We start from the raw sequence: 12,095 nt of genomic DNA on the forward strand, positions 1-12,095 counted from the left end.
GAAAGATGAGGGGGAAAGAGTGTCACATTCAGTCAGCTGTTCTTTGTTTTCTTTTCCAGTTGTACACAGCAGATTTCTCTTTCTTATTTGAGATGTTATGGATTTCTTATTTCTCTACGTATGCATTCACATTCCCAACTAACTTATAGTCTCCAGATTCCAGGAATTTCGTCTAATTTACCTTTGAAAACTGGGTTTGGGGGGAGGGAATTAAGAAGATGCTATGGTACTCAGTAAAACTTAGTAAGGATAGCAACTAATTACTATATTTACTATTTGAGGTTGGGATGAAATCACAGAGCATGGTTTATAGGACTTTTATATAAAGAAATCACAAATCCAGGAAATAATGGTGCAAGCAAATGTTGGACAAATCTCTAAATTGAACAGCACTATAGGGGGGGTATCCTGCACACATAACCAGTTAATTTTTTAAAATATTTTATTTATTTATTTGACAGAGAGAGAGAGAAAGAAAGAGAGAAAACAGTAGGCAGAGTGGAAGGCAGAGGGAGAGGGAGAAACAGGGTCCTCACTGAGCAGAGAGCCCAATGAGGGGGCTCAATCCCAGGACACCGGGATCATGACCTGAGCCAAAGGCAGACCCTTAACCGACTGAGCCATCCAGGTGCCCCATAACCATTTAATTTTTACTGAAAAATGAGAATACTAAAATCTCCTTCCTCTATATGCTTATGTAGATGATATGCAACCTGTTAAGAAATGTTTGAGGCATTTTCCCAGAATTAAAATTTCTGGAAAAGTCCTCATATACACTATATATACCTTACTAATATATACCCTAATAGGATATACAAAGTATATACTTAATCTCTTTGAATACATTTTGAAGCATAATCGCTAGTCAAATGATGCTTCTGAAGCTTATATTAATTTATAGTCCAATGCATTTGGTAAGAGGACAACTACTTTACCTTTCTAGGATATACTAGCTTTTATGGCTTTTATCTTTCTTTTTTCAATTTGATAATTTTTAAAAGGTAACTTTTGTAGATTTTTACTTTTTAAATTTCTAGCAAGATTAGATTATTTTTATACGTTTATAAAAATAGAACCAAAATTTCCAAGCATTAAATAATTTAGAGAGACAACCTATATGTAAGCAGTGGTGACTTGTTGAATTGTGATAGGAGTCAACAAAACACAGGTAGTATTGCACTTCTGCTAAAAATAATTTTCTACAACATGCACAGCATGGTGACTGTAGTTAATAATACTGTATTGTGTAGTTGAAATAAGTCAAGCAGAGAACGACAATTATCATATGGTTTCACTCATACGTAGAATATGAGGAATAATGCAGAGAACCACAGGGGAAGGGAGGGAAAACTGAGTTGGAAGAAATCAGAGAGGAAGACAAACCATGAGAAACTCTCGACTGCGGGGAAACAAACTGAGGGTTACAGAAGGGAGGGGGGTGGGAGTATGGGGTAACGGGGTGATGGGTATTAAGGAGGGCACATGATGTGATGTCACTTGGTGTTATGCAACTAATGAATCATTGAACACTACATCAAAAACTAATGAAGTACTATATGTTGGCTAACTGAACATAATAAAAAAAAAAAGAAAGAAAAAAAGAAAGCTGGTAAGAGAGATCTTAAAAGTAATCATCATGAAATGGATAAAGAAGATGTGCTATAAATATACAATGGGACACTGCTCGGCCATTAAAAAGAATGAAGGCTTTCCATTTGCAGTGTCATGGATGCAGCTAGAGGGTATTATGCTAAGCGAAATAAGTCAGTCAGAGAAAGACAAATACCATATGATCTTACTCATAGGTGGAATTTAAGAAACAAAACAGATGAATATATGGGAAGGAAAAAAGAGACAGGGAAGCAAACGATAAGAGATTCTTAACTATAGAGAATAAACTGAAGGTTGCTGGAGGGAGGTGGGTGGGGGATGGGCTAGACGGTGATGAGTATTAAGGAGGGCACTTGTGATGAGCACTGGGTATTATATATAAGTGATGAATCACTAAATTCTACTCCTGAAACCAATATTACAGTATATATTAACCAACTAGAATTTAAATAAAAATTTGAAACAAAAAAGTTCTCATCATAAGAAAAAAATTTTGTAACTATGTATGGTGATGGATGTTAGCTAGACTTACGGTGGCATTCACTTTGTAATATATATAAATATCAAATCATGTTGTAACACTTGAAACTAATATAATGTTATATGTCAAATATACCTCAATTAAAAAATAATTTTCTGTATGCATTTTATTAAAGATAATTGTGCACATAATTTTTGTATAAATAAGTATTGTCACATTATATAATATTTTAACACAAGTACATACATTGAGATATATCATATATATGTATGTGTGTGTGCATATATATATATATATATGTATATATATATATATGTAAAGTATTTGGTTTAAAATTATTTGCCAAGGTACAAGAGTCTGCAAAAGAGATTTGATTTTTACATGAACCAGTCATTACAAAATAGTCGTCAAATGTTGAAGGTAAGAAAAAAACTAGCAAATTTATATATACAATTATATAAAACTAACAGTTATATATACAATTATTTAAAACCCAATTGAGTGCCTAGGTACACTTCTTATTTTTATTTCTTATTTTTTTTTTAAAGATTTTATTTATTTATTTTAGAGAGGGGGGTGCGTGTGAGTGGGGGGAGGAGCAGAGGGAGAGGGATAGAGAGAGAATCCCAAGCAGACTCGGTGCTGAGTGTGGAGCCCTGAGGGGCCTGATCCCATGACCCTGAGATCATGACTTGAGCTGAAATTAAGAGTAAGACACTTAACTGACTGAGCCACCCAGACACCCCACACTTTTTATTTTTTATGAGAAATTTGCACAGTGCAGATTTGTTGGTTTTTCCATTTAATGTTTTATTGTTTTGACATAATCAGATAAACAATAGCTAGAGCTTAATTAGCAATTTAAAAGGTAGAGTAACAGGGTGCCTGGGTGGCTCAGTCGGTTAAGGGTCTGCCTTTGGCTCAAGTCATGATCCCGGGGTCTTCAGATTGAGTCCTGCATCAGGCTCCCTGCTCAGTGTGGAGCCTTCTTCTCTCTCTCCCCACCCTCTCACTCAAGCTCTCTCTTGCTGTCTCTTTCACTCTCAAATAAGTAAATAAAATTTTTTAAAAAATAAAAAAAATAAAAAGTAGAGTAAGAAAACAAATTTTAAAAATTGTGAAGTCAAAGCTTGTAAAATAAAAAGTCATTTAATGAAGTAATTGCTTCAGTTAAAATGTCTTTTTGAGCAACTTGTGTGAGGTCAACTTCTTCCATCATACCCCAAAACAAATCCAGATTATTAGAGCATTAGCCCTCAAATGTTTTTCTCTATATGCTATAAACTCTTAAGTAGCCATTTTTAAACCTTTCTATATAACCTAATCAGCCATTTCCACTTCTTTTTGAAGACAACAGCCAATCTCAAGAAGTAGGTGTGACCTTAGGTGAGCTTAATCATATAAAAAGCACATTTGTCCAGAGAGGACTTCTTCTCTGGGGTAGATTGGCCGAATTTTTAGCTGCCAGGCTTTGGAGAGTGAAGAGTCCCTGCTGACCCTGCTAGCAACAGCCCTTCCAGACCTTCCAGAGCTTTCGCAGGTGAGGTTACTCAGTAGACTTTGTGAGTATGGAATTTACAGTAAATATCTTCATGCTTACTTTTTCTTATACAATTTAGCTGTTGTCCTGCTTGAGTCTTGTCCAAGCAAACAAATAGCTTTCTTATTTAAAATGCATCAATATTTAAAATATCTGTAACTAGAGCATTTTTAATATACTAATATTTGTTATATTAAGTTGATTATTTTTTTTATTCTATTACCTTATGTGTTACTAAATATTTTTAGGTCCTAGAGATTTTGGCAGGTTTTTTTTTAAAGATTTTATTTATTTATTTATTTGAAAGAGAGAGAGAGAGGGAGCAGGGGGAGAAGCAGAGAGAAAGGAACAAGCAGGCCCCGTGCTGAGCTTGGAGCCTAACTGCAGAGCTTGATCCCACAACCCTGAGATCATGACCTGAGCCAAAATCAGGAGTCGGAGGCTTAACCGACTAAGCCACCCAGGCGCCCTGAGATTTCTGCAGTATTTATGCAATTATGGAACCCATAAAGCACCTGAAATATTCAACATAGTGTATGCATGTAATAGTCTTTATACCCAACAACCTAAAAGTTTAGTGTGCTGAATTAATTAGAAAAACTTTGTTGTAAAAGTCCTATTTGCTGTCCCTCTAAAACCCTCAGTTTGCAGACTAGATTTGAAAAGTGTCCAATATAGATCCAACCAACTGGTAAGGACTCCCAAGAAGTGGCATTAGTCACCATGGGGAAATACCAAAAATAAAGATGAATCGATCATGCTTCCTTTAACTATAGCTCCGTATTTTCTAGTGCAGAAAGGAAATCCCAGTGCTTATTCTCTTTTTTGTTTGTTAAAAAAAAATGATTAATTATTGCTGATTAGCACTGTAGCTTGAACATTCTCCAGTTCAAGATGTGAAGATGTTCCGATGATCTCAACTGACTCTGGGAAAAATTATTTTCTGAACTAGAAACAAAAGATAATTTTTATACTTTATTTCCTGAAAGGTAGAGTTTTGTTATTAAAGTTAGAAACATAAATTCAACTAATTGTAGTTTCAGGAGTCAAAGTTGAAGTCAACATTGATTAAATAACAAGCTTAAATAAACCTAATCAATTTTATTTTTCTTTAGAAAAATACACCTGTCAGTTTGGAGACAGGATGTATGGAGGCTGTTAGCATAGCGGTGAAGTGTGTGTGTGTGTGTTACAGTTGTGGAGTCATGGAGAGAGAGACAGAGAGAGAGAGAATGGGAGAGATTGAGATTCTATATGTGCTTCTGGACCAATCAGCTAAGAAATGTTACTATGGAATCATCCTAACTTTTACTCCCTGCCCCAATCTTTAAGCTTGTCCACGTAGTTTAATTCTGATTGAGAACACTGTCTATTTGAAACAAAAACGATGGCAAGAACGCTCTTGTCCCATTTTCTTATTTGTTTCATAGCATAAACCCAACCTGTTTATACTTACCATGCCTACGTTTGTACGGGGACTAAATTAATAGGTAAATTAGATAGAGTTCAAGCAGACAAGCTTTTGTCTAAAAGCTTTTTTTTTTTCCTTATCAGCACAGAAAAGTGACTTTTCTTTCTCTTTTGTCTTTTTTAAAAGTTTATAGAAACATGGATCTGGACACCTTGCAAGCCTTTCAGAATGAACTCATCTGCTCCATCTGTATGAACCACTACTTAGACCCTGTCACCACTGACTGTGGGCACAGCTTTTGCAGTCCCTGCCTACGCCCAAACCCCAATGTGCTGCCCTGAATGCAGGGGAGTTTCAGAGAAGTCAGACTTCAAAACAAATATTGCACTCAAGAAGCTGGCTTCCCTTGCCAGACAGGCACAAGCTTACCGTGTCAGCAGCTCCAAGGAGCAGATCTGTGTGCTGCACAAAGAAGCGAAGGGGCTTTTCTGTGAGGTTGACAAGAACCTGCTCTGCACGCCCTGCTCTGAATCAGCAGAGCACATGGCTCATAGCCACAGTCTGGTACAGTGGGCTGCTGAGGAATACAGGGTAAGTGATGCCTCTAAAGCCATTTGGAATCTTACAGTCTTCTAATCAGAGAGCAAGATGAGGAAAATGATAAGGAAGTTGACTTGAGTGGAGATAGCAGAGGTGGTGATTTTTCAATAGAAATATCAAGATGTACATGCATCCTTTCAATGCTGCTGACCAATGTTGACACTATAATCATAGCTATGTTGAGCCTCTAAGAAGGGAAATGTCCTTAGAAGCGTTGTCCAAATATGTGCAGTTGATCCCATTGTGGGGCAGGTGGCTAGTACTGGGATCCCTGGCTTCTAATGCAAGCTTGATGTCTTCACAGTCATATTATATAAAAATCTGAGTGCCAATTTCTAAGGAAATGGATTATATTATCTGCAGAGTACCCTCAAAACTCTATTATGTTTGTCACCTCTGACATCCCAAATATTAGAATCAAATTAGATTCATGGGGAGAAATCTGATCTCTCCATGCTAACTCAAGATTGCAGTTTTCTCAGCCACTGACTTTTCCTATAGATAAGGGGATAAAATCTATAATATCATCTTCTGTCTTGCTAAAGCTCATGGTTAAACTTCTGAAGAGAATGGGCTCTTTATGGAACATGACTCAAGAAATGCAAAACAGGGTGCCTGGGTGGCTCAGTCGTTAAGCGTCTGCCTTCGGCTCAGGTCATGATCCCACGGTCCTGGGATCGAGCCCCGCATCAGGCTCCTTGCTCGGCGGAGAGCCTGCTTCTCCCTCTCCCACTCCCCCTGCTTGTGTTCCCTCTCTTGCTGTGTCTCTGTCTGTCAAATAAATAAAATCTTAAAAAAAAAAAAGAAATGCAAAATAATCTGAATTAAGAAGCTAGCAAAATCCAGTCATTTGAGGTAAGAATGAAAATGTTCTGTTTTTATGCAGATTGACATAATGCTGGTTGAGACTTGTAGCTAAATTTAAGTTACCACCTAAAAGATAATTTTTTTTCAAGAAAAAGTAGTTGTTTCAAATGATATATCAGTAATCACAAATATACAGGCCAATAAAAGCTAGTGCAAAAATGCTAGTATATGGGATAACTAAGGCATGAAAGGTATTCCTAGTACAACCTTGAAGGTTTGGATGAACCTTCTCAGACACTGAGTTTAAGAAAACATCGCAATAAATTTGAGGTGAAAGAGAGGAGAACAATAGTGTAGCTCCTGGAGGAAAACTAGATAATTTAATTTAAAAATCTATAAAATATGATGTATACATAAATATTTTTAAATATTTAGGAAAATCGGGCAAAAGAACAAGAGAAAAAAAGAGCTTCCAGTCAGAAAGGAAATAATTGATGGAGTATCACAGCTAGAGAGCCTGGGACCCTTAGAGGGCTTGATTCAAAAAAGGAAGGAGTCTTAAGAACCTAGAGAAAGGGTGAACAGAAAGGACCAGCAAATATCCAAGACACGTGGAGATGTAGGGCACAAAGTTTGTCAAGTACTTTCTTGATGACACTAAGGAAATAGAACTCTCTGTTGAGAGGGAGGATATGTAACCCTTTGCATCTACTATCTTCAGGACTATGTGGCCTTAAGGAAGGTGATGATCAAAGCGCAGTATCAGAAGATGCATCTATTTCTCCATGAAGAGGAGCAACTCCATCTGGAGACACTGGAGAAAGAAGAAAAGGAGATTGTCCAACAACTCAAGGAAAGTGAACTCAGAATGACCCAACAGAAAGAAAGCCTGAAAGAAATGTATAGAGAGCTGACTGAGGTGTGCCGCAAGCCTGACGTGGAGCTACTCCAGGTGAGAAGGGAGGGTCCATCCTCACAGGCAAGAATCCTTTTTTGGGCAATGTTGCCTTGACATGGAAATGTTACCCACATATACCATTACTCTCAGCTAAGTGATACTGCTCATTGATTCCCATCATTATGTCTGTCCAACTATTTATTTCCTCATATCCTGGTAATTCTTGGGAGATTTTTGCCCTCTTAGTAGCTCACCTAGGACAAAATTATCACTGTGTAATCAGGAGTACTAACCACACAGATAAATTATCCAAAATCAGAAAAACCTGTAACCAGAGAAAGATTAACTTTGTTGAGGTAATTCTCAATTTACGTTGCCTTAATCCATTGTCACTCTCTGTCTCCAAACACCACCACCCCCCACCCCCCACCCCAGAAGTAACTTGCTGAAGATACTAAGGTTTTGCCCTTTGCTTAGGCAAGAATTGTAGAATTTGATAATCAATTTCAATGCACTACATAATTTTTTTTTTTATATCTAAGTTCACTGTTTTGCTTTAATTGTTATTGTAAATGGTCAGATCTCTTCTTGGGAATGAGACTGGGTGCTGAGTGACAGTGGAAACCTAAATCATAATGCATCACTACACAGCCCCTTCCTGACTTCCTTCCTTCCTTAATACACCCCAAAGAAGCCTATCATGCTTTAGTGTAGGTTCTATTATGAAGGTAGTTTCTGATTGTTCCTTAGAGGGGAATAAGAGAAAAAATACATTATTTAAACAAACAAGAATACTAGAGAAGATGCAAAAGAACAAAACTCTCATGATTAACATTACTTTTTTTCCTTGCAGGACTTGGGAAATGTATTGCAAAGATGAGTTTGAACTAATGATTTCTGATTACCGAGGAAGTCTCTTGTTCTTGGGGATAAAGTGGATGTACATGTTTTGAGCTCTTAACGTCATCCTCTGTGGCTACTTTCTATTTTTTAAAATAATATTTATTTAATTATTTTAGAGAGAGCGGGGGAGAAGGGCAGAGGGAGAGAGAGAGAATCTTAAGCAGACTCCCTGCTGAGCACAAGTCTGACATGGGGCTGGATCCCAGGACCTTGAGATCGTGACCTGAGCCAAAATCAAGATTTGAACACTTAACCAACTGTGGCACCCAGGCGCCCCTACTTTCTATTTGTTTTAAAAGAAGCCTGAAGTCTTTCTGCTCCTTGGTCTCAGGAGGTTTCTTCTTATGTGGCTGAATTCACATATACTTAAAAACCATGTGACCTTCCACCCACTCTCCACCCAACCTCTCCAGCCTCACCACAATAAACCTTACTAAAGAAATTTTTCTAAGGTGTCACAGAAGAGGTCCCTACTCTAGGGCCTTGGATGTGAAAAGACGGGAAAGAGGGAGATGTCCTAAGAATGGGAAGGGGGGTATATTTTGTTCCCAGCAGTAAGAATAGCACATCCTGTTGTAGGCAAGGCCTCAGAGGGAATGGCTTCCTGATGCCTGCGGGGGGGGTCAGACCCTCAGGACCAGGACTGCTAGGCTAGAATTAGATTCTCCTGCTGGATAGAAAAGAGCAAAGCTTTCTGGTTCAGTGGGCATTCCCCTTGTAGACACTGAATGTATCATTAGTGACTACTTGCAGACTGAAATCCCAAAGGCTTTGCCTGAACTTTCTGTTCTCTGTAAGACCCCTAGGATCTTTGCTTTACCTGAGGTGGAGCAGAGGGAGAGATTGATCCTCAGTAATTTTAGAAATGGAATAATATCTGAGAAGAATAGGGAAGTTAGAATTTGATATAACTTAAATTTAGAAAAAAGGTAAGGCAACATAGACTATAACATATACCCAGTTAACCAAAGTGGGAAAATTCTGATGAAAACTCTTTGATTAAAAACTGCTACTTTTATAACAGTTGTGTGATTGACCTTTGACCCAGAAGTATAACTGACATCATTCTTTACAGGACTGAATTGGCGCAGATGCACAAGCCTCAGCCGGTGAACCCAGAGCTCACTTCACAGAACATCACGGGAATCCTAGATATACTGAACAACTTCAGAGGTAAGAGCCAGCCCTTTGGCAATCAGTCCTCGATCTCTTTAGTGGTTCTTGGGAATGAGCCTTCTTCCTTTTTAATTTTATTTATTTTTTGACATGAAGATAGTATTTGACTTTCCAAAGTTATTATCCCTTTTCTCTTTGAATAGTCATATTACAATGATCAAGACTAAATTTTCCAACTTACACTTTACTGCAAATGCAAAGCAAAATACATATTTTTAGTTACATCTGACACACAAACAGAGCGAGAAGACAAGCATCAGGCTGGTCACGGGGTTAGGAAAAGCAAGACTATTTAGTTCTCAGAATAGCAAAAAATATTGTATGTTTATTCAGTTTACTCCACTCCTAAAAGTTTAAATATGGCAGTGGTAGTTTTTAATTTGTTCTATATTCGAGTGCATTTATCATGCATTGTACGAAGAATATTTATTACTTATAAACTCAGAAGGTTTTGACAGAGAAAGACCAAAATTGTCATTGGCAGGATAATTGTAATGTTATTAGATCAATCTCAAAACCCTGAAAGGTGAGGGATGTGTATATGAGCAGGGCTCAACCATAGCAGGCCCACAATAGAGAGCCTGTCTAGACAGCAGAGGGCTGAAATTGGGATTTGACTGAATTTGGGGTCTGAATAGATAATGTAAAACCAGAACATTCTTTTCAGAAGTTTCTAAACTATGCATATGTGGATTTCTATCAAATTTTTGACATTTGAAAAATGTAACAAGTACCAGTTATATCCCAGTAAACACCCACAGAATAGCTAAGTGCTATCTATTTATTAAATAGTAATAAAGACAACACAAGAAAAGTTTTCTAAAGTAAAGAAAAAAAAAAATAGGTGTGTCCTGAAATAACTTATCCATATTGACAGTAAATGACTGCTTCCCAGTTCACGATATGCTGGATGTTTTTCCTTTTTCTGTATGATTGAAGGGTTTCTGTGTGTATAGAGGCAGCGACAACTCTTGGTCTTCATAGATAAGCCAATCTGAACTCTCTGTACTCTGTTTTTCATTGCCTCTGAGGGGAAATGAAGAAGGTAGTTGGTGGGTAGAGAGCCATGTCCCTCAGGACATGGAAATCCCACTTGCTGACCTCCTTTTTGCCTCTCTCTACAGTAGATAATGTTCTGAGTCAGGAAGCCACTGGTAGCTACAGGTGCCTTTCTAAGGATGCTGGAAGTGTGACGCTTGGAGTCACCCATCAAGGCATATCCAGAGAGTCCCAGGGTGCCAAGAGCTTTGCAGCTCTGAGACCTCAGGTCTTTACCTCTGGTCAGCATTACTGGGAGGTGGATGTCACATGCTCCCCAAATTGGATTCTGGGAGTCTGTAAAGATTCCTTGACCAGTGATAATGATGGCATTATTCATCCTGTGGAAGCATTTCTTCTGTTTTCTTTGAAGATAAACAATCGTTATGGTCTCTCCACCAACTGCCCACCCCTAATTCAGTATGTGAAAAGGCCTCTGGGTCAGATTGGAGTGTTTCTGGATTATAACAATGGAACTGTGAGCTTCTATGATGTTTACAAAGGTTCCCTCATATATAGTTTCCCTCCTCTCTCCTTCTCTTTCCCTCTGAAGCCTTTCCTTTGCTTAGGTGCCCCCTGAAAAATCAAGTTTCATGAGCATTTATTTGACGAATTCCCTTGTCTGAGGGAATTCCTGTCCTGAAACCTTTTCATGTGAGGCCACAGGATAATAGTGGTCTTTGAGAACACTGTGACTTAAGACAACAGAACTATTGTATGTTTATAAAATGGTATAACCACGTTGAATTATAAATTTGTTTATTAAGTTTTCTTTTAATAAAAATTGTTTATTTTGGAGCATTTTCTGGAATATAATCAATACCTTTTCCTCTTTTTTAATAACAGTTTAGTGAGATAAAATTTGCATACCATTAAAGTCATTCCTTTAAAGTACATAATTCAGTGGTTTTTGGTCATATGAAAAGAGTTGTGCAACTGTCATAACTATTTAATCCCAGGACATTTCCATCACCCCCCCAAAAAAACAAAAACCCATTAATATTTACTCCCTGATCACCTTCCCTTCCCTCCTCAACCCTAACACTACCTTAAGTCTTTATGGATTTTTGTCTATTATGTACACTTCATTCAAATTGGTCACATAATGTGTGGGGTTTTTTTGTATTTGGTTTCTCTCACTTAGCACAGTGTTTCCAAGGCTCCTCTGCATTCTGAGCAATGTGTTTTACTTGCAGATTTGAACCAGGCTAGGGTAGAAGAAATGCAGTGGTATATGTCTCAGTTTAATAAGTCAAAGGAGAGGTGCTTAGTCTTCTCTTCAAGTCTGACCTAGTTGGCTAGATGCAAGTATCTGACAGACATTATCATTTCTCTAAACTCTAGTCACTCATCACATCTTGGCTGAAACAAGAGCTTATTAATATCATCCTCTGCTCAAAGTGCAGTATCTGAAACACTCAGACACTTGTTTTTCCTCATAAACTACAACGAGGGCCAACTTTCAGTATCATGGCAATGTTTCAAGAAAACTTTTTCAGAACTAGTATAGAAAATGAATAGTTAATTCGCAGGGATGCATATAAAGAGGAAAATGTTCATTTAGCATGTTGTACCGCTTCCTGTAAATTCTGTCTATAAGGGATCCCACATTTGAACCTGTGATAAGGAA

At 37.7% G+C, this 12,095-nt stretch overlaps 1 protein-coding gene across 1 annotated transcript; it reads left to right on the forward strand.

Annotated features, from left to right (window-relative positions):
* Window positions 1–5,240: 5,240 nt before the first annotated feature.
* LOC110571019 (tripartite motif-containing protein 64C-like) lies at window positions 5,241–11,045 on the forward strand. The gene is given in 8 exon segments (XM_021679106.1): window positions 5,241–5,356; window positions 5,358–5,638; window positions 5,970–5,997; window positions 6,432–6,498; window positions 7,172–7,402; window positions 8,879–8,901; window positions 9,327–9,424; window positions 10,552–11,045. Coding segments are annotated over 8 exon segments (1,338 nt in total).
* The last annotated feature ends 1,050 nt before the right edge of the window (window positions 11,046–12,095 follow it).

This window comes from Neomonachus schauinslandi, chromosome 11, assembly GCF_002201575.2.
Source record: "Neomonachus schauinslandi chromosome 11, ASM220157v2, whole genome shotgun sequence".
Classification (NCBI taxonomy): Eukaryota; Metazoa; Chordata; class Mammalia; order Carnivora; family Phocidae; genus Neomonachus; species Neomonachus schauinslandi.